At 40.8% G+C, this 24,031-nt stretch overlaps 2 protein-coding genes across 2 annotated transcripts; both read left to right on the plus strand.

Moving 5' to 3' along the window:
- Positions 1-468: 468 nt before the first annotated feature.
- On the plus strand, positions 469-3,465 carry LOC120294095 (disease resistance protein RPV1-like). Its single transcript, XM_039314017.1, has 4 exons — positions 469-860; positions 1,095-2,220; positions 2,369-2,629; positions 2,824-3,465. Exons 1-4 carry the CDS (start codon positions 469-471, stop codon positions 3,463-3,465), a joined length of 2,421 nt encoding a protein of 806 aa, XP_039169951.1.
- A 5,643-nt stretch (positions 3,466-9,108) lies between these two features.
- On the plus strand, positions 9,109-12,425 carry LOC120294096 (disease resistance protein RUN1-like). Its single transcript, XM_039314018.1, has 4 exons — positions 9,109-9,611; positions 9,820-10,942; positions 11,092-11,388; positions 11,484-12,425. Exons 1-4 carry the CDS (start codon positions 9,109-9,111, stop codon positions 12,219-12,221), a joined length of 2,661 nt encoding a protein of 886 aa, XP_039169952.1. The 3' UTR covers positions 12,222-12,425.
- Positions 12,426-24,031: the final 11,606 nt, after the last annotated feature.

Below are 24,031 nucleotides of genomic sequence, written 5' to 3' on the forward strand. Positions count from 1 at the left end.
CAGTAGGAGGGAGTGAGATTTCTGCATCCGTCACTATTGATTTAAATGTCTCCTTATTTTATTTTATTTCAGTTAACAATTAAGAGTAGTGATAGTACTCAAAATCAAATTTATATAAGATCAGAAATTTGATTTTAGTTAAATAATTGAGGAATCCAGCCCCAAGATATCGGTCAACTTTTAATCTCTTAACAATTATGGCTATAGGGTCCATGCAATCTTGTTTTCACATAATTTTGCCATTATACACGCTAGTGACTCCAAGGAAATTAGGACGTTTTATCTTAGTTAACTTGTGTATACGTAATGCTTTTCATTAATTAATGTGTTGAGTTTGAGTTTGAACTTTGGATGCCTTCTGACTTGAACTTAATCTCCAAGCAAATTCAGTGGCGTCCAAAATTTGGTAGAGCCTGATCTTGGATTAATGATAAAAAGGAAGTATTCCTGAGCTTTAGTGGGGCGGACATGCGCAGGGGCTTCGCGGATTTCTTGTACACCATGTTGACTGATGTTGGGATTAGCGTCTTTAGAGATGAGGAAGAGCTGGAGAGAGGCGAAGAAACCTTCCCCCGGCCGATCCAGGTGATAGAGCAGTGCAAGATATCAATACCCATCATCTCCAAGGAGTATGCGTCCAGCGAGAGCTGTCTCCTGGAATTGGAGCAAATGGTGGAGTGCATGGACAATAAGAATCGCATCATCATCCCCATCTTCTACTATATCGACCCGTCGGACGTACGCAACTGCAGCGGCCCTTTTGAGAGGGCCTTGGATGAGCACGAAAAGCAGAACTGTATCCCTCCTCTCCATCGGATCGGAGAGTTGGAGGGACACCATCTCCACGAAAAAAGTGAAGTGTAATTTCCATGACATGCTCTGGCTTGAGATTACTTTTTTCTTGTATCTTGCCTACTTTTGAGTTAAAATTAACTAGGTTTAAAATCTGTTAAAAAAAAAACTAGGTTTAAAGCATATCCAATTACATATTCGTTATTATAACACTGACAATGGCGGCATAATGCACAAATAGGTTTTCTTTCGCTTTCAATCCTCCTCTTCCATGTCCTATTTATTCGATATACATTTGGCAGGTCTCATGGCGGAGTCGTAAGGCAAATTGTCTGCCAAGTTGAGCAGATGCTGAAGAAGCAGGACCTAGTTGTGCCGAAACAATTAGTTAGAGTCGACTCTCATGTGCAAGGCATAATGGCTAAGCTGAAGGTTGACTACCGCAATGGGCAAGCGGTTAAAATTGGGGACTCAAGTGTAACGGTGTTAGGAATATTTGGCATCCCCGGGGTGGGTAAGACGGTTCTGGCCAAATATGTTTATAATCAACTTTATCATCTGTTCGATGCCTGTAGCTTTCTTGGGGAGATCCAAGCTGAAATTGATCATCACGGCATCTTGTCTGTTCAGAACAATCTAATTTCTGACCTTGATAAAGGAAATGCCAAAAAGTCTGATTCTTCTGAGAAAGCTCTGCTTCATATTCGGAAAAACTTTTGCACCGTGAAGGTCCTCGTTCTCCTTGACGATGTGACTAATCATGAACAGCTCAGTGCATTAGTCGGAAAGCTTGATTGGCTTGGCCCAGGGAGCAGGGTCATTCTAACATCGCAAACACAAGACGTCCTGATAAACATCAATGGTGCAGAAATTTTTGTCCTTGAACCAATGAAGCAAGATGAAGCTCTGAAATTGTTCCATAGGCATGCTTTTGGAACGGATTCTCCCCATGAGGATTACAACAAACTGTCAACAGATATTGTTGCAGCTACTGGCCGGCTTCCTTTAGCACTCGAAGTGACAGGTTCATCTCTGTTTCTTGTAAAATCAAAGAAAGCGTGGAGGGAAACATTGACTGCATTGGAAGTTGCTCCTCACAAGAGAGTCCGAGAAGCCTTGGAGAAGAGCTACAACAACCTAGATGAGAGTGCACAGCAGATATTTATTGATATAGCATGCTTCTCTAATGGAATGGACGAGAGAATCCCCCATAACATGTGGGGTGTCGATAATGATTTTCCTTCTACATCAATTCAAGCTCTTCAAGCAAGGTGTTTTGTTGAAATTGGAGAGGATAAAAAACTACTCATGCATGAAATACTGAAGAAGTTTGGCCAGGAAATTGTCAAGAATGAAAACCGCAATGAACCTTTTAAGCGCAGTTGGCTGTGCAATCGCAAAGATGCACCGCTACTGAAAAGAAGGAAGGTAACTTCTGCGAGCACTCTGCCACATCTTTTCTTCTTTAGCTGCCAATTGATAGTGTTGTTGATCCGTTTTGTTCAATTATTCATTGAGTGTCATGATGCTAAAAGACAGCTATTTTATTAGTTAATTTTGTTTTGCTTGATTGAAGGGTACTGAGAAAGTCAAAGCCCTCCGGCTCAATTTTGGTGATGGATCCGAAGGGAATACCATTTTTAAATATGATCAACCTGTTAGCTTACCATACTTGACGTGCCTCAAGCTGGATCGGGCTAATAACCAGGGAAGCTTTAATGTTCTTCTTCCGGAATTAAGGTGGCTTTCTTGGTGTGCACGGCCCGAGGTTTTTTACAATCAATCGCCAGACAGTCGGGTTCACGAAGACTGGGGTGGTTGGAAGTTTTCTGAGGAGGTACGAAATGAATTTACTATCTTTTCTCATTTTCTCTTTTGACGATGTATTTCTCGGAACTCAACATTTACCATCATATCCTATTTATCTTTGCCGGCAAGGAAACTGAAAGTTTTGACCCTAACTCCTTGTCGCCAGTTGAGGGCCACTCCAACAGTTGGTGATCTGAGAATTTGGTTTATTTGAATATGAAGGGGTGCAGTTTCCTCTATAAATTGCCAGATTGGGGTCCCATGAGAGGCTTGGAAGAGCTGCTGATCGATGGAACTTCCATTTCACGGATTAGTTTCCCCAAAGATTCCATGATGAAGCTCAAAATTTTCAGTGCTCGAAATTGTAAAAACCTGACTGAAATATCCGATTCAGTCGGGTACTTGCAGTCCCTCGTATATCTAGCTCTAGATGGCACTGCAATCCACACCCTCCCGATGTCCATTGGATTGCTGAAGAAACTGAACACGCTATCTTTGAAGAACTGTCGAAGGCTATTCAATCTTCCAGATGGAATAGGGAACCTCAAGTCATTGCAATCCCTGGAATTATCTCACACTGCGATTCAGGAGTTACCTCCGTCAGTCAAGGATTTGAAAGCCATGAAACTGCTTAGGATGAGGGATACTCTCATACGGAAGTTTCCTGAAGCTATACTGAATTTGGAGCAGCTGGAAGAGATAGATTTCTCGTTATGCCCAATTTTAGAGGGGGAATCCCGACGGCATTTCGAGATTGTCGTCTTTGGCAATCCTGAGACTGACCTGCACTGGGATTTCTGGCCTACCTCCAAGTTTTCACCGCCTTTCTCATCTCCAGGAACTCGACATAGCGGGATGCGATAAGCTTCAGAGCCTACCCGAGTTGCCCTCTAGTTTGATAAATGTTTCCCGAGATTAGGGTAATTAGGTTCTGGACTATAAAGATTTTATTTACATTTTCTATTAGCTTTCTAATTATCTTTCATTATTGAACGATCAGGACTTATATTAGTGTGATTCTCTTTCGTAACGAGCTTTACCTTTTTAAATTAATAAAAAATCGAGTGTTTTTATCTGTTGTGCTTCACGCATATGTTATCGTGTTTACGCGTGTCAGTTTCAAAATGCCGGATTATCTGAGCATAAAGCAAAACTCTTGCAGTTCTCCAAAATTTGGAATCACATCTACCTAATCAATCAAAAGTTCTTGCTTTGAGAAAAGATGCCAGCCATATCTGAAGATATATCAATCACTTCCGGTCATCACAAAATCAACTTCCTATGGAAATCCTAGCTTTCCTTTTTCAACAACTTCCATTTTATGATGAGAAACCCGATTTCATGATTTGGATCAGTTTCAATCTCTCCGCTATCGCAGAAACCATCATTAACTTGAAATGAATGTTCAAGTTCAAAACCATCTACAATTTCAACTGAAAATTGGAAGATGCCAATATCTTGGTGTTGAGGCTTGTAATTGACATTCTACGCTCGTAAATGACAACCTTCTTGAGCTCTGTCGAGGGTGGCGTCTCCTCCACGATTCGCGCCGTTTAGTCGCAATAAGTCCTCTGGGGCTCATCCAGCCGCTAACAACGCTTGCTTCCACGGACGGCTTTTTCCTAGGCAGCCAAAGAATCAACGGCAACAGCGAAGGGATTGGCTCGGATTTTGGCAAAGATGAGGCCTCGCTTGAAGAGAGTAAAAACCAGGTGAATCTAGCCGTTGTCGAAGACATCGTCATCTGACGAGGGCGGGAGTGATCACCGGGGCCAAAGAGGGCACAGATAACGTGGGTGTGGGATAGGAATAAACCGAGTCCCACATCACCTGGGTGTGGTGAGGTGAAGACACTTGTCCTAACTTGTAACAAGATTTTTTTATTTTTTTGGGGACAAATCCTAGAAGAACAAAATCGTGTCAGGCAAACCACCTGTGTTGAGGCAAATGAATTGGCAGTTGGAATCTGTCTTCTTTGTTTTCTTCCTCAAGCTGTAACTTCTGTCTGCGGATTTGATTTTGGTATAAAAGCAATCAGGCTTGGCTTCAGAGATGTTGATCATGGGCTTCTCTTTGAGATCCTCCCCCAACTTGTCGATCGATTAATGAGGACTGAAGGAGGGAGACATGGATACAGCTTGATACACCTCCATTTTGGGTTTAGCAGTGATCGAATCATCTTCACTGAAAACTGGATTGCCTCTATAAAAACGTTTATGAATTGGGGGAGATACAGAGGAGTGAAGAAACGGAGGAGTGAAGAAAGAGCTGTTGGTGCTTGTTTCAATAAACAAGAATGCGTGCATAGGTAGATTGAGATCAAAGTCCGATTGCAACGGAAGTAAAAACATTTATAAACGTATTTCCAAAGCATTTTTCATGCATGTTAATAAAAATACATAGAAATAAGAAGTAGGCTAATCACATTACCCTTGGTCCTTGCTCAAAAATTTTGGTTCTAACGTTTTTCAAATTCTGACCACAAACGTCTAATATTCTCACTTGGTTCTGACATTCTTTAGATTTTGACTATGAACATTTGATCTTCTGGTAACACTGATTCCGACGTTCTTGGAATGTTGACCACGAACGTCTGATGTCTCCTGATAATACTGGCTTTGACGTTCTTTAGATCCAGAACATCTCGCTTCATAACGTAGGTTTTGAAGTTCTTTAGATCGAACCCCACAAGTATCAAGCCTCTAGTTCGGACATACCACCAAGTTAACATTGAATAGAAGAGAGAAATTGAGAGATTTCACAATTGCAATTATGCTAGCAATTGCCCTCGTGTGTGAATGACTTGGTTGATCACTATCAACACTCTCAATTGTCAATTGACGATCATCCATGTGATCTACTCTCACAATGTCCTTTTTATAACCAATTCAAATTACATTTGAATCGGCTCATTAACTCTAAAACCATTTCAGAATTAATTCAACTATAAGACAGAAGTTCTAATATTATTTCAAACACTAATTCGAGCATTAACTCTGTAACCGTTACAAAGCATTATTCCAAGCATTAATTTGTAACTGTTAGTAGTCTTTATTATAAGCATTAATTTTGCAACCATTACAAATATTAATATCACCGTTACATCTAAAACCGTTTCAGACCATTAATTGGTCATTTGAACCCGAAACGCATTAATTCTGAAAGTGTTTCAAATCATTAATGTGAGTATAAAATTTGAAACTGCTTCAAATAATTGATGTAGCTGTTAAGTTTGAAATCGTTTCAGAACATTAATGTGACCATTAAATTTGAAACCGTTTCAAATATTTAATTTAGCCGTTAAATTTGAAACTATTTAAGATTATTAATTTGGCTATTGATTATGAACTCACTTCATAACTGCGGGTGTGTTTGTTTCACGGAAAACGTAATGTTTTTGGAAAATGTTTTCCGGGAAACCATTTTCCAGGAAAATGATTAGTTTTCCTTTGTTTGGTGATACGTGACTGAAAGTATTTTCTGGTGTTTGGATCACATTTGAAAAATGATCTAACAATTGATAATAGTGTGCCTCTTATTTCCAAATTAATTTGTTGAGTCCATGTTACTTTATAAACGGATTTTTCTCGATCAATTTAGTAAATCTAGAATTTGAACCTACAAAATGAAAAGGAAACTTGAATTCATACACGTATTTTTTTTTCCTAAAAATGGACATGATTTCCGGTTACAAGAGCAAGTCAAAACGATATCATTAATCGCTTCAATGCATTTGGCTCTCTTTAGATGGATGCACCTCCCATGCGTAATATTAATTAATTTGACAAAAATTAATGAAAGATAAATTCATTATAAATGTACTAGTTTAGAGGTTCTTTGTGATAAAAAAATTAATTTAAAGTTTTAATTTATAATAATTATATTGATTTGAGATCTTTTATATAATATTATATTAATTTGTATTTTTTCGTGATATTAAGTAGGAAGTAAATGAAGCGAAAATAAAGAAAAAGAGAGAAAGGAGGAAAACGTCACCATCTGTCCATATAATTAGCAATAGCAAGCTAAAATCTCTTTCTTTCCTTTTCTTATTATAGATTTGAAGGTTTCAAAAGGCTGTGCTTCTCTTTAAATAAGAGGCAAGAAATTTGGGAAAATAAATAAAAGAAATACATCTAAAAAGAAAAAAATCTTAGAAGAAATAGTCCTTTTCCAGCAAATGATCCCCCAAATTTGAACCCCCGGCTCGCGCACAACCATCCAAAATCAAATCCATTTTCCGCTCAAAATTACCAAAAAAAAAAAACCAAATAAAAAATTAAAAAAATGGGCTATACCCACACCGAACTCGAGTTAGCTGAACTCCTCTCTCTCTCTCTCTAGACCAATGACACCGATGGCGGACCCGACCTCCTCACCGCCCCCTCCTCGATCCCTAGCCTCCTCCTCCCGCCATACTCACCGCCGCCTCTGCCCCCTGGCCCGAAGCAGCCACCACCGCCGCCGCCGCCGCCGCAGCAGCAGCCGCGGATCCTCTTCTCATTCCCGAAGCGGCCGGCCCTCCGGGTAACCTCCGAGTATGACAGCGACAGCTCCGTCTTCCTCCAAAAGGTCTCGTGCAAGCTCCTCGACGGCCTCGCCAAGCTCAAGCTCTCCTTCCGCAACGACCGGAAGGGCGAGGTCGCAGAGCCCTGGCTGGCCTTCGTCTCCAAGCACCTCTCCCTCCACTACGACATCGAAAAAGCGAAAGAACCTGGAATCGTGCTGAGCGTTGTTGAAGAAGAGCCAGACCTTCAATGATGAAGAAGATCTGGACCTCCAATGGCGAAGGAGATGCGTCTCGTTGAAGAAGAGCCGAAGAAGAACGAGGGAAAAAGCGAAGGGAGAGAGTGGCGTACCTCAGAAAAAATTGGAAAGGAAAAGTGAAAGGACAGAGAAAAATTGAAAAGGGAAAGTGTTTTCATCTCCTCACGCGAAGGAATTCGTTTTCCTAAAATAACACATGATATTTGTGTTGACCAGAAAGTCATTTCCGTTGACCAAATCTGTTTAGAGATCCAAACGGCTGAAAATCCGGAAAACACTTTCCGGTAAAACACTTTCGGTGAAACAAACACACCCTGCAATTGATTTTGAACTCAGTTTAAATCATTAATGCAGTTATTAATTATGAACTTACTTTTAGATTATTAATTTGGTCACTAAATCTTAATGCACTTCAGATCTTTGATTCGGCTGTAAAGTCTAAAATAACCCGCTTCAGACTTTGTAAGTCTGAAGCCTGTTTCCAATATTTTATTTTTAGCCCGACTCAATTTGATTGGCTCAATTGCAAACATATTTGTAATACTCTCTCTCTCTCTCTCTCTCTCTCTCTCTCTCTCTCTCTCAAACGTCATTCTAATTGGTTATAGTGTATGACATCCCTAGGTTCATTACTGAGCCAGCAGAAGAACTTATACTAACACATTAGCACAACCAAAAAATTTGATTATCTGATTATCGAGATCAATCTCCTATTCTTACAAACCATGACATCTAACAATATATCATAGCTATCTAAACAGTGTGAAATGTTTCAAGAACGTAATAAACCCGTTAGCTTTAGCAACCGTGTAATTCAATCCTTCTATCTCATCATGCCCCGATTGAACAAATGCCATGAAATTATTGGGAAATTATTGGTCAAGTCACAAATTATAATTGACATGTATTTCTTCGAGACAGAACCATTCATTCTCGGTTATCGCCCTGATTGAAGATTTCAATACAATGTTACAATTAGACTACATAGGACGTCAATCTTGTATATCTATATGTTAGGATTTTTGGTGCACTTATCCATAAATAAATACTATCTAGTTTCGCAAAGCCAACCAATAACTTCTTATGAAATACACACACACACACACACACACACACACATATATATATATATATGTGTGTGTGTGTGTGTGTGTGTGTGTGTGTATATATATATATATCAAACTAAGAATTTGTACCTCAAATTCATCAAATTTATCAACGTAGCATGTAGGACCGCTCGCAATGATTGGATGCCACAATAGAAATTTCTTAGAGTAACTAGCTGAATGATTACTTGGAATTTCATGCAAATGCTTAGAATTATTTTAATAAAATTGAAAATTTTAATATTGAATTATTATCCGTGCAATAGGTTTTAAATTGATTTGATAATTATCTTATTTTTTTCTCACAAATCAAACAATGAATACATTTTTAGACTTTATTGTTCTTTTTGCATAAATAGTTTCCTCATTTGGAAGAAAAAATCAAAATAATATAAAAACATCGGAAATAATAAGAGTGAAAGAAATGTTCAGAAACGAATCCGGATACAGTATAGAACCCTAAAGAGCCACCGGCCCCGCCACGGCCACCGACCAGTCAACAGTCTATTTGCTCTCCCAAAACCACGTTAACTCTGGTCTATAAGTGTGAGTATGGTCTATGACCGAAAAAAAGTACGTGCGCATCCGTAGTGACCGAGCTCCTTACGTTTTCTGAAGTTCTGCCGAACAAACAATGGACACGAGGCACCTTACCCATCCTTCCTCATCAATGTCTAGACAGCCAGACCATGAAGTGTTCCTGAGTTTTAGAGGGCCAGACACGCGCTGTGGCTTTGCGGATTTCCTGCACGCCATGTTGACTAAGGCTGGAATTCTCGTATTTAGGGATGAGGAAGACCTGGAGAGAGGCGAAGAAATCTACCCCCAGCTGATCCAGGCGATTGAGCAGTCCATGATATCAATACCCGTCATCTCCCAGGGTTACGGGTCCAGCAAGAGCTGCCTCATGGAATTGGACCAAATGCTTAAGTGCAAGGACGAGAAGAATCACATCATCATCCCCGTCTTCTTCCGTGTTGAGCCGTCGGATGTACGCCACTGCACGGGCCCTTTCCAGAGTGCCGCGCATGAACACAGGGAGCGCGGCAGAGATGGCACGTTGGTTAATCACTGGATCTCTGCCCTCCATCGGATTGGAGACTTGAAGGGACACTATCTCCACGAAAATTTTAGAGGGTAATTTCCATGACACGCTCTGGCCTGAGATTACTTTTCTCATATATCTTGCCTAGTTCTGCGTTAAGATTAAATAGGTTCAAATCATAGCCAATTATATGTTCGTTATTATAACATTGTCAAAGGGTGCATCATGCATAAATAGGTTTTCTTCCGCTTTCAATCCTCTGTCTTCCGTATCCTTTTTATTCCATTTACATTTTGGCAGGTATTATGGCGAAGTCATAAGGCAAATTGTCCAAGAAGTTGAGCGGAAGCTGAAGAAGAGGGACCTAACTGTGCCGGAACAATTAGTCGGAGTCGATCCTCATGTGCGAGAGATAATGGCAAAGCTGAAGGTTGAATACCACGACGGGCAAGCGGTTAAAATTGGAGACACATGTGAAAAGTTGTTAATACATGGCATCCCCGGGGTTGGAAAGACGGTCCTGGCGAAATATGTTTATAATCAACTTCATCATCAGTATGATGCCTGTAGCTTTCTTGACAAGTTCCAAGAAGAAATTAGAAATCATCGCATCGTGTCTGTGCTAAACAGACTAATTTCTGACGTCCACAGGGGATCAACCCAAAGGTACAATTGTTCTGACCATGCTCTGAAACATATTCAAACCAGGTTTTGCGCCATGAAGGTCCTTCTTCTCCTTGACGATGTGAAGGATCATGAACAGCTCAAAGCATTAGTCGGAGAGCTTGATTGGTTGGGCCCAGGGAGCACGGTCATCGTGACATCCCGAAGATGTGATGTCCTTCAAAAAGTCAATGGTGCAGAAAATTACGTCCTTGGATCGATGAAAAAAGATGAAGCTCTGAAGTTATTCTGTTGGCATGCTTTTAAAATGTTTTCTCCCCCTCAGGAATTCAAGGAGCGGTCAACAAATATCGTTGCTGCTACTGACGGGCTTCCTTTGGTGCTCGAGAAGGTTGGTGAGTTTCTGTTCGGAAAAAGTAAAAACGTGTGGGAGGAAAAACTGATGAAGTTGGAAGAAGCTCCCGATAAGAGCGTCCGAGAAGCCTTCCTTGAGAGCTATATCACCCTCGAAGAGAATGAACAGCAGATATCTCTTGATATAGCTTGCTTCTTCAACGGAAAGGACAAGAGAATCCCCTATCACATGTGGCATGACCTTAAGTTTTATCCTACACTATCAATTAAATCTCTTCGTGCCATGTCTTTGGTAGAAATCGGAGAGGATAAAGAACTACGCATGTGTGAAATACTGAAGACCTTTGGCAGGGAAATTGTCAAGAACGAAAACAAGAGGGAACCTTGCAAGCGTAGTAGGCTGTGCAACCACAAAGAAGCACTGGATGTACTAAAAAAAGGGAAGGTAACTTCTGCGAGGACTGCACAACATCTTTGCTTCTTTAGATTCCATTTGATGCTGTTATTGATCCATTTTGTTTAATTATTCATCAAGTGTGATGCTAAAAGACAGCTCCATTTTCAGAAGTTAATTTTGGTTTGCTTGATTGATAGGGCACTGCCTACGTTGAAGCCCTCGGGCTGGAGTTTGGTGATGGATATGAAAAGAATGTCAGTTTAGTATGTAATAAATTTGATGGTTTACAGAACTTGAGGTTCCTCAAGCTGGATAAGGCCAATATTCGGGGAAACTTTCGGAATTGTTTTCAGAGCTTAAGGTGGCTTGATTGGCAAGGGTGCCCTAAGATTTTTAAGGGTCGTTTAAATCTGAATTTGCAAAACCTGGTGATTCTTGATTTGTCGGGAAGTCAGGTTCATGTAGACTGGAGTGGTTGGGAGCTACTCGCGAAGGTGTGGAATAATTTCACTATCTTCACACATCTTTTTCTTGACGATGTATTCCTCAGGAACTCAACATTTACCATCACATCCTCTTTACCTTGCAGGGAATGAAAGTGAAAGTTTTGAATCTAACAGGTTGTGTCCAGTTGACAGCCACGCCAACGTTTCCTCCTTCAATGGAGCTGGAAAGACTCATTCTGGAAGGTTGCTCTAATTTAGCAGTTATCCATCCATCGGTTAGTAATCTGGAGAAGTTGGTTTCTTTGAACATGAAGGGATGCAGTCTCCTCCATGAATTGCCAGATTTGGGTCCCATGAGAGGCTTGAAAGAGCTAGTGATTGATGGAACTTCCATTTCTCGGATTAATGTCCAAGAAGGTTCCATGAAGATTCTCAAATTTCTCAGTGCCCGAAATTGTAAAAACTTGACTGAAGTATCCGATTCAATCAGGTACTTAGAGTCTCTCAAATATCTTTCTCTCAATGGCTCTAAAATCGGCACCCTGCCAGAGTCTATTGGATCGCTTGAGGAACTGAAGACACTGTCTCTAACGAACTGCCAGAGGCTATCTGATCTTCCTGATGGGATAGGAGGGCTCCGCTCACTGCAATTCCTAGATTTATCTTACACTGCGATTAAGAAGTTGCCTACGTCAGTCGAGAATTTGAAAGCTATGGAAGTGCTTAGGATGAGGGGTACTTTCATACAGGAGTTACCTGAAACAATTTTGAATCGAGAGAAGCCGGTAGAGATAGATTTCTCGTTATGCCAGGAATTAGAGGGGGAGATCCACTTCGACATTGAAAGATCGTCATCTTTGGCAATCATGAACCTAAGATAGATTTCTCCATGTATCTCCCGTCTTTCTCATCTCCGGGAACTCCACATCTCCAGATGCAACAATCTACAGAGCGTTCCCAAGTTGCCCTGTTTGGTTAATGTTTTTTCATGATCTGGGTAAATAGATTCCAGACAATATTTTAAGAGATTTTATTTACTTCTTTTAATATCTTTCCGACAATTTTTTATTAGTGAATAATTAGGAAATTCAGACTATTTATATTCATATGATTCTCTTTCATAATGAGCTTATCCTTTGAATTAATAGAAAATTGGTAGTTCTTCTCTGTTATGCTTCATGCATATTTACGAGTTCCGACTGGTGTTTACTCATTTTTACCGCGTTCAATTTACAAAATCCCGGTTCAATATGATCATAAAGCAAATCTCTCGGAATCACATCGATGAAATCGATCAAAAGCTCTTCCTTTGAGCAAGGACTCCACCCAAATTTGTTAGATAGAACCGTCCATTTCGGGCATCACAAAATCAACTTCCTGTAAAAATCCCAGCTGTCCTTCTTCGATAACTTCTATTTGATCACGAGAAACCTGATTTCATGATTTGGATCAGTTTCAATCTCTCCACCATTGCAAAAATATCACTAACTTGAAACAAATGTTCAAAGTTCAAAATCATCTACAATTTCAAATGAAAATCGGAAGAACATCTGAAACACGCACAGATATGCATGATCTTGGAAATTCTGCAACACGAGCCTCATACAACCACCGATGCTCCTTTCCCGCTGTACATACCTTTGATCTTGCCGACGGAACAAATATTCCTCCTTATACCTAGGCAAACATCGACATTATAACAACCCACGCATCTTCTACCAAGTCATGACAGGTGAGTTTCCTTCTCTAAAACATCGCTCCTTCAATTTATCCCACCGCAAGAAACCTCTGCCCTTCAATTTCTAGGATATCCTTGCAATAAATTTTTTTAATCTGGTTTCCAAGCCAACCAATAACTTCCCAAGCAGTAATATATCCATCAAAACTAAGAACCTGTACCTCAGTGAAATTCATCAAATTTATTGGGCCCTTTGCAATTCCCAAGACGCTCTTGACGGCAACAATCACCAGCTTCGTTGTCTCTATCACAACCCCCACATATTTCACATATCTCATAGCCGTCACACCCTCCATAATATCCACCATCGCTGTAGCCAATGTCCCACCCCAACTCTAACAAAAATAGGGGATCATATGGTTGTATTCTTACCCGAGGGCCGCAGCCTAAAACAAAACCAACTTAAAACTTTCATCAAAATATATACACATTAATATATTTGATAAAATGGGGAGTTGGCTACAGGATTAGAGTTTCTAAAACCTATCAAAGATGATAAATATACATCTCCAAATTCAATTAAACCCAATACATATCATTAGACATACATAATTCATACCCAATGGTATCCCTAATCCAACTACCAAAGTTCTCATCGACATTGCTCTCGTTCTACTAGCTACTAGCTGAATAACCTGAAAACATAGAAATGAATGAGGTGCGCAACTTGTCGCAGCCCTCCCAACGTGATCCAGGGAAGATGATTTTCTAGGTAATCTCGAGCTCAGGACCAACAATCCTCAACCGGTGGAGATTCTCCCAAATCCCTACCTCACACAACCGAGAAATTACAATTGATATTGACCTATCTATGAAGTTCAACCTAAATAGGAGTTGCCACTAACCTATTATGGTTGGCTAAGAGCCAAATGAGGCATGGGAAGATATTGCACTTCCTACGCAACCTGGAATCTAGGCACAAGGATGCCAATTTAGGTTGTAGATCAATTTCAATCATGACAATGTGAGGTGCGGATTTAGGAGAATCTACATCGGTTGGGACCATTGGTCCACAGTCCTCACTCAGCATTACTTGTAAACTCATCTTCCCTAGATTGCGCCAAGAAGGTCGCAATAGCTTGACAACTCCGAGTGCTGCTTTGTGATAAAAAAAAAAAAATCTCTAGATTTGACTTTCATTTGCTTTAAGGGAAAAAGGTATTTAGTAGCGGCATGACGACTTACTAACCTGTAAAGGAAGGAAAGTATTAGTGCATTAATCCTAGGTGATTGAAAAATTGAAAACGACAAGACAATTACCCTTCATTTGAATTCGCCTTCTTGGGAGTTTGACATTTCCTATCAGGAACAACAACAACACATGTTAGAAAATGGCTTACGATGAATAAATTGGAATCTATACAACGTCACTCTCCATCAATATCGCCATTTGGTAACAAAACGTCCGAATGAACCTGTCGAGAACACGTGGCCCATGCTAGAGAGTATCAATGGGTAAATTGGAACAGATACCATGTTATCCTTCATTTGAATTTCTTCTCATGTCCACGTACACTCGTAGCCCTAAAGCTTGGAAGTGCCAAAGGTATTTCACATAGGATCTAGAATGCCTACCACGATCCATCTAGAAATTAAAATGCCTATGGTGACTCACCTAGGACTTAACATGCCTAAAGCTCCACCCTTAGGATTTAAGATGCCTATAATTCCACACTTACGACTTAAGATGCCTATGGTTTCACACGGGACTTGAAATGCCTAAGTTTCTAAACATAGGGCATGAGACACCTAACTTACTCACCTAGGTCTTTAGATACCCAGGGCTTCCACACACAAGACTTAAAATGCCTAAGGGTTACTCATCTAGGACTTTGAAGCTTGTGGTTCCACACTTAGGACGTAAGAACGAAGGCAACGGCTTACAAATTTTTATGGATGGAAGAGAGTGAAAAGTCTGCAAACTCTTGCCATTCGAAAGAAACAAGTAGGGTTCCTCAAACTACATCATGGGTGAGAGTTGATGCCCGCTGGGCCACTTGCCCCGTTTTATCACCTGCAAGCAAGGAACTAGGACATCTTATTTCCATATTCTAAATGGATTCAATTTGGAATGACATACACAATTTTGCGCCGAAGTAGGTGATATAGCCTCATCGTGTTTCCTTGGTAAGAGGTGTTGTCACTATGGTCAAACACACTCCTTTATCTGCAAAATGAGAGATGGAAATAGTCCTTTCCATTCTTTGTTGAACTAATTTAGGAATGACACACCCCTATATGTTAAATCAGATGATTAGGTCTCATCAAGGCTCATTGGCAACCTCAGAATCTCTTTTAATATGGTGAGTTTATATCATGGTTTCCACAAGTGATTGCAGGTTGTATTCTCGAAGCCTTACCTTCCACAAGTGATCGCAACCTATAGCCTTGGAGTACTCTCTGAACGGTGAGAGACCAAAAGCTCGTGATGTCTTCCGTTTTTCGTTATGTGCGCAATTGCAGCCTTGAAATTTTATCTGAATGGTGAGCTTTTGTAGCCCGAAGTATGGCATCATTTAGCGAGCTTTTGTAGCCCAAGGTCGAATAAACAAAAAAATTGCTAGAGAGGGAAGAGGAGAGGGGCCTATAAACGCCTCAAGCAAAGCTGAGATCCAAGGCTAGCAATTACAGGTATGTCCCTAGCTAGCTTTCATAGCATTTGCATTTGAATTTCACTGCATAACCCGTTGGCAAAATTCAAGTGTCTTTCATCTTTGAAAGGAACCTCTTCAAGCTCCCTCTCAAAGAGGAGTAGTTGAATTTCACGAGTCCAAAGTACATCTTTTTAAAAAAAAAAAAAAAAAGGTCTCGCATAGTCTAGCATTATCATTCTCTACCGCATTTCTCCAAGTGTAGAAATTAAGGAAATTTTTTGATAGCGTGTCGACATTGAGCATCGACCCAGACGAGACCACAAATTTTTGTCAACTGGCCCGTTATGCGATCCAACTCGGAACTTTTTGCGGAGAACTAAGACAGTAATTTTATGAAGGCAATGGACACGACCCCAACATCCATCCAAAGCCCAAGCCCATTCCGTCACTCAAGGCGATGTAGCTCTACTCACAAATGATTGAGAATGAAGGCATGGGGTCGTCTTCGTCAAAGGTCCATGTTCCGCCGATTATAGAAATTGCTTGCTCATGTGGATTAGCCGTGTTACCAGTGGCTTGAAGACCCTTCCCCCGAAGGAATATATGCTTGAGTCCGCTCATTTCTCTTCTTAAGATCAATACCAAGACTCTTGAGGATTAAGGAAAACCCCCAAGACAATAGAGCCAAACCATCCTGCTCCAATGCCTTCCACTGCCACCTGAAGTCATTGACTGTGACAGCGTAAATAAGTCAAACTCACTTATGGACCATTAGACCATTAAGGTGGACCATGCAGAAGAGAAAGAACCGGCAGAAACTCCAAGAGACCGATGGCCGAGCTTCAAGGGACCAAGAGGCAAATGCAAATTTTACGCTAAGTAGATTTAACAAGAAGGATGGGAAAGAACCGGCTAACATGTAAGAGACCAAAAGGTGGAGGATCTTCAGTTGAGGTGATTAGGCAAATGTCAGAGTTTGAGGTTTCGATTCAGTAGTCAAAGGAGGGAGGTTCGGTTCAGTATTCAAAGGCCACTCTCCATGGATAAAAAGGGGGCAGCCTCATCCCAGAAAAGAGAGACCAAGTCCACCCATTCGTGAGAGCTCAGAAGAAAGAAAAGAGAAAGGGAGAAAAGCGCAAGTTTTGTGTGCCATGCGCGCACATGGACAGTTCACAAGTTCTCGAATGTGTGTTCCTGTGCATTGAAAGTGCTATTTGTGTTGTTGGTGTATCAAGTGCCAAGTTCGTAAACTAAACGTAGTCGACAGTTGAATAGCCATCCAGCTTCGCTCATTGAAGGAATGATTAGTGATCAAGATGAGCCTGGCAAACTATGTAAGACATCGAGAAGAGATTCCAGTTCAGTTATTGTGGAATAATCAATCAAAAAGAAGGGTCACACGGGGTAGTTTCAACTTTCCTTGTGCGCACAAGCATTAGAAAAGTCCTTGGGTAGTAGTTATGACCAAAGAAGATCTCCAATCCGAACTTGCTTAAGGGCACATATGAAGAACTAAGATTCAAACATTCGATTGACCAATGTGAAGAACCAGCTGGCCCAAATTACAACAATGCTTGCGGAAATTTCCAAGCAAATCAAGACTTTCGCTGTCCTACCTACTGCTGGGGATCCAAAACCCCCTACATTTATGCCCGTTCTATCTGCACTCTTGAGTCGTCAACTATTGACATTATTGGAAAGGGAATAGCTGGAGAAGTCCCTTCAGTCACACCTCTCATGGTGGACCTTGATCCTTCTCTGAAGGAAGAACTTGTCTTCCTTTTAGAAGAAAAGAGTGCTAGACGCCTTGCCAAAATGGAAGAGTGGTTGTGTTTGTTGTAAGGGCATGAGATGTAAGGGGTCGACAACTTGTCTCCCTATTCAAGAGTGAGAAAATTCCCTAAACCTTCAAGGTGCCATAGTTCAACAAGTATGACGGTACTGGGTGTCCTAAAATACACCTCAAGTACTATCTAATGAAGATGACCCATAAAGCAATGTTCTTCATCGCTGCCAATATTCCTAGAAGGGTGCATACCTTCGTGGGGAAAAAAACGTAAGTTCCTTATTCTATGATAGTGTCATGGAAGGTCCATTTATTTGAAGAAAAATTGTTTTCAAAAGATCATTTTCTGACTTTTTGGTGTTTGGATTATGGAAAACTAGTCTATCTATAGAAAATGTTTTTCCTGGATCTGAAAACAATGAGCTTCAATTCGGAGTGAATGACTTTTTCTTCTGACAAGAAGGAAATCATTTTCTCTGAACCATCAAATAAATGAAAACTAAATGTATTTTTTTTTTATATCATGAAGTTTCAATGAAACAATCAGACCTCCTTCTTGCCAGAATGGGAAGTTGTTTTCCCACAATCTAAGTTTGTTGTTCCGTAGATCCATTGGTTTTCCATCTTCCAAACCTCAAAATTTCTGATAACAATTATGAGGGAACGAATTTCCTTCAAACAAATGAACCTTTATTGTCTACTAATAGAATAAACTGAGTAAAGATTCGTACCAATAATGTGATGCACTATGCTTTTTATACAATTATTGTTCACTGTACCAATATCATAGGATAGGGCTTAAGAGTAATCAGTGTAGCCAATATGGAGCTTAATTCCAATATGTCAGACTCTTAATACTCTTTACAGAAGAGAGTGGGATTTACACAACCAGCAAGCATAATCTCAATCCAGCGAATATAATTCATTAGATGCCAAAACGAATTCATGGCCCCTTGGAGTATACGTTACTTGTGGAGTAAGTCGACATGCTTTGCTCATCTAGATAATCGATTAAATGAATCTATATGCATGGCAGAATATCAGGATCAGAGACAACATACATGGATGGATTTGAACAACAAATCAAGTAGCCATGGCATGCGGACATCTTGGCCATAGTCTGAAATCACTGGAAACAGAGACGCTGTAAATGAGTCGAACAGGTATATCACACAACAATGATTCCAAACACTATAGCATAAGAATGCTTCTCGAAATTGCATTCCGAATTTCGTTCGGGCATTTTAACGAACACAGGCGATCAGTTCAAAAACAGAACACGGAGTCATTATCGAAGCGTCAATTCCGATCCAGACAATTGCAATGACATCGGAACGCATTTAAACTCCTACCAACAGATCCACCATCACCATTTCTACGCTCACTCGAAACCTTAAATCACAAACCTCGGATTCAGCTCAATAAACAAAGCAATGATGTACATCCCTCGGAGCCTGTCTTTGGCCGCGAACGGCGACGTCTTGGCGGCGGCAGCGTCGCAGGAGATCGGCGTCCGCGTAGAAGAAGCTCCAAACGAATCTCTCGATTCTGTGTTTTTTTGCTTTCGGCTGTGACATCTCTTTCGACTTCGGTGATCGGCCACACGGGCGAAAAGAGAGAGAGAGGCCTGTGCTTTCTTACTTGGGCCACACATCGGGCTTTAATTTTTCTTTTATTTTGTGAAAAATAAATGATTTTAAATTAATTATTTATATTATTTATAAAGTTGAATGAAATAAAAAAAAAATACATTGATCACAAAAATGTGGATGCATAGATTATTATTGATAGTGAAAAAAAAAATACATTGATCATAAATTATTATTGAATCATTATCTTTAAGAAAATTTTTTTTTCACTAAGCAAACGGAATCTTATTGACATAAAATCCTGATGATAGCCTGGTTGCTAAGCTTATTTATGTGATGGGTTCTTTTTATATTGGTGGATTTGGGCTGCGAATGGTCTGAGGATAGCTTTTGTGGGCTGCGCAAACCAGAATGAGACCCAATTAAGCCCTATTATCATTTATTTTATTTATTTATGTATGTCTTATTAGATATGTCTTTTATTATTTTCACTTAACGATTACCTAAATTATCGACAAAAAATTCAGGCTTCAACATTGACCTCTAAACATTATCATTGGAGTTCCACATTCACCATAAAATATTTGTGCTTTGAAAGAGTTCATTGCTATCTCGTTCAAAAAAAAAGAGTTCATTGCTACAGTTATGCCATTGTGCTAGTAGGACTAGAGTTGTGGTAATCGTACACCACGGTGTGATCAAACTTACATTAAAAAGGAACCAACCAAAACATTATGATGATGACGAATGATGGAGGGGCAACATACTCATGACTCATGGGACTCCGTATCACTTAAGAGTAAGCTTATATTACTAATCCAACCTCTAGGATGATAATAAGCTTAAAAACTTTGTTACTTAGAAAATGGATCATCTCTTTTCACTCCTAAATTAGTCAAACTTTTTTGACAAAAGGAAAAAACAATCCAACTTTAAATAGTAAACGACCGGAGCTAACTGCAAGTCAACGGCATTTAATGTGGCCTAGTCCACTAAAATCAAGAGGGAGCTGTTTTTCTATGTCTTTATCTAGTTCTCGTGCTTGGAGGAGTTACTCCAGCTTCCCCCCACACTCAAGTTAAAAAAGAAAAGATGGAAAGAAAAGAGATGTTAGACTTATATATATATATATATATTGCGATTAGGTTAATTGTAATTTACATTAATTATAATTGAACTTTATTGCCTTCTCACTCTATATAAGAGAATGCTTGTATTCTTCATTTTGTAACGTGAATATACTATGCTTTCCTCTCGTTTATCCCAAATTACTAATTTCAACTTGGTATAGAGCCATTATTATCTAAAGAGCGTTCATCGAGTCTATTACAAGATGATTGCCACTATACCAGTCGCATCGGCTTGGTATCTCCTAATTCTTCACAAAGACCAAGGCCTTTAGTTGCTATTATTTGGCATGCTTCTGCAACTCATTTCAAAAAAACAGTACCATCATTAGACTGCCGCCCTTAAATGAGACAAATCCTGAAATTTTGTCGCCAACGGACGACAAATGCCACCACACGCGCTGCCGGGTCTGAAACTTGGGGAGCTCGCCACTATTCATGGTGATTTGGACGCCTTCCGCCACCTATTTCGAAAAACAAACGCCAACACGATTTTTTTATTTTTTTATTTTGCCAACCCACGATTAACCGCCTCTCCATTGGAGCAGCTTGTGAAGTTTTGTCGCCAATCACCACTGGACGCACCTCCACATGTCGCCATCTCACACGCCTCGACTGAGATACTCAACTGCAAGCACCAACAGTTCTTCACACTACTAACGTCGTCCACTCCATTAGTGTCACGCCCCGATCCTCGGGCACGCACACATCCTTCTCACTTGGTCGATTTTATAATGCGATATTCCAGGACAAAGTATCGCCGACCCTTTCGTTTATTAAGCACATGCGGGCGATTAAAATCCCAGACAATAAAACAATGGGATAGAAAAGCGGGGGCCATATTTTTCTATTGAAATTTATGACCAAACTTTTATACAAAACAAAAACCACTTCAAAACTATTCACATCAAAAGAAATTCTCAAAAGAAGATAGACTTTCAGCCCATCCAGGCCATACTTAAGGCCCCTCTCGGGATTATCTTCTTCTTCCAAAAATCCTTCTCTTTAAGTTTCACCTCCAAGATCTCCTTCTCAGACTCCTCCTCATCGGCTCCTCATCGGGGTCCGAAATGTTTTTCCCCAAACCAGGATGAGACTACGTCTCGGCGAGTTCTACCCCACTAAGCCCAATTAGTAAACCATTATACTATAGGCTGCCTATACACGCATAGGGCAGAAAACGTACCTTGGCCTCATATCCCACCTGCAAGTCAGTACAATTCATAATAGGCACCCAAACAGTCATATCACCGATAGAAGCATCGATCAAATCGACATAGTCGATTATATGTCAACAAGACCACTCACGGTCATTTCCATTCAGTCAATCAATTCACAACATCGATCAAAGAATGATCAATCGACCTCGTCGATTACATGTCGACGGACCATTCTAGGTCAATTCAATTATTCCATCTCAATCATCAATTACGAACTACGATCCTCATATCACATCTTAAGCAAAGGTGGAAGACACAGCCCACCACTCGACAACATTCAATATTTAATGGCTTTACGGTCTCACTCGACCACTTTCGATACTCAATGGCTTTACGGTCCCACTCGACCACTTCCGATACTCAATGGCTTTACGGTCCCACTCGACCACTTCCGATACTCGATACACAGAAATACGGCCACGTAGGCACAATCTACGCCACACAAGCATGATCAACTATCGCCACACAGGCATGATCACTTATCGCCACACAGGCATGATCAACTATCGCCACACAGGCATGATCAACTTTCAACAATTTACGAGCATTCTCTAAGACAACCTCTTCGCCAAGATGACATAATCAACCACTGAATATACGTGCATTCTCTAGGTGATATTCCGATTCACCGAGCCCACGTATTTCCTTTCAGGTGATAACCAATACCCGACGATTTCTCAATCAAATAATTAAATCAACTCAACCAAGCATTATAACCGTTGACTAACATACTTGGCCATTTACCAATCAACAATTCAATCTCAATCAATTTCAATCAATTTAGGGTAAATCCCTAAAATATCACAATTTCTTCAATTCCATACAACGTGGAGCTCAAATGAATAAACGGACTGCGCCACGACGATCAGCACGAGATTTCGGTTGTCGGCCATCAAAATCTTAATTTCCGAAAAATAAATAATTAATTTATTAATTTCGAAAATTAAATAATTAATATTAAAAATTCAATTTAGCTCAAAATAAAGCCCGATTAAATAAACGGACTTCACCACGGTCATCAGCATAAAATTCCGGTTCCATACCATCTCAGTTGAATTTTCGAAAAATAAATAATTATTTAATTTAATTCCGAAAATTAATATTTAAATACTGAAAATTCCACTTAAGCCCGAAAAGCCTAATTGGAGCCCACTAAGGGTCGGGAAAAATCCCGAGACATTCCCACTAAATAGTAGACCACGTCTACTTGTTAATTGCACAATCCATTTATCTAAATCGCATCACAATTGACTAATAATTGCTAATTAATTCTAATCTAGCAACCTAAACATAATTAATTAAAATTAAACCAACCTAAAGCATAATTAGCCAACTAATCCAGGATTAGTGAGATTACTCACCAAATCGCGCGCAAATCGGATCAATCCGACGGCGGCGATGCGAGGAACGATTGTCCCCAAAGCACGGCTCGGGTTCGGGACCGGGAAACGGCCCAAAACGGCCCACGAACAGCTGGATACCCACTCCGTGGGTTTGCTGGTTCGGCCGCAAAACAGCAAGAAAGAGAGAGGGTTGGGGGCGGCAAGAGGTCGGGAGAGCGGGTGGTGGCTTGGCGAGGCCGAGCGGTGGCCCACGGTGGCCGGAGGTGGCCGGATCGTGGCCGGTGCTGGCCAAGACGAAGCTGAACAGAGGCGGTTGGGAGCTGGACGGCGCACGGCAGGGACGGCAAACGCGAAGGGGCGGTGGCGGAGCACGCGGCGTGCGGGGGTGGTGCGGACAGCGGCCCGGCGGCGTGCGGCGAGCTGCTCTTGCGCGGCTTCTTCTTCTGCTCCTGGTTCAGTTCTGTTCGAACCAGAGGAAGGAGAGAGGGCAGAGGGCGCGCGGACGGCCGCGGAGCAGCGGCGGCGGCTCCGACTTCGGTGGGCAACGACGGCGGCGAGAGGCGGCGACGGGCGAAGCTGCTGCTGCTGCTGCTGCTTCGGCTTCTTTGGCTTCCATGGAGTCAAGCGGTCGAAGAGGGGGATGGGGGAGGATCCGTCGAAGGAGGAGGAGAGAAGGGAGGAAGAAAAACTCAATTTTCCTTTCTTTTCTCTCACTCTCTCTCTCTCTTAGGTCAGCCGAACCAGCTGTCTTCCACTCCCTTTTCCTTGCCAAAAATGCCCCTTCTAGAAGCTTTAAATAGGCCAAAATGTGGGGTAGAGGTGGCATACGAATTTTGCCAAGATTTCTTCCCAATTGGACCTTAATCCCTCTTGATTCAATTTAAATTGACTCCCATAATTTCATTCAACACCCCATCATTCCATTGGTATTTTTCCTCAAAGAATATGGCACTTGCATCCTAATTTCACAATCCCGGCTTCAATCGAACAAAATGCCATATTTATCCAGTCAAAATTAAACCCGAAAATCTGGATGTCACAATTAGTGCCACGTCATCTCTGATTTTTTACCGTTGACCAGTTCATATAAGATCGACTAGATAGGTTTCGTCACATTTCTAATCGGTTCGATCGTTTTCTGTTTGGTTTTTGGTGTTTTCCAACCGTGGTATTTTGACATCCTAAATTAGTTTTTGGTCTTGTTTTATCCATGCCTACTCTCGGACATATTCAGTTCTGCTGGTTTTTATATTGGTAAAGTGCCTATTACGTATAAATAGGACATCACAACACC

This window comes from Eucalyptus grandis, chromosome 5, assembly GCF_016545825.1.
Source record: "Eucalyptus grandis isolate ANBG69807.140 chromosome 5, ASM1654582v1, whole genome shotgun sequence".
Classification (NCBI taxonomy): Eukaryota; Viridiplantae; Streptophyta; class Magnoliopsida; order Myrtales; family Myrtaceae; genus Eucalyptus; species Eucalyptus grandis.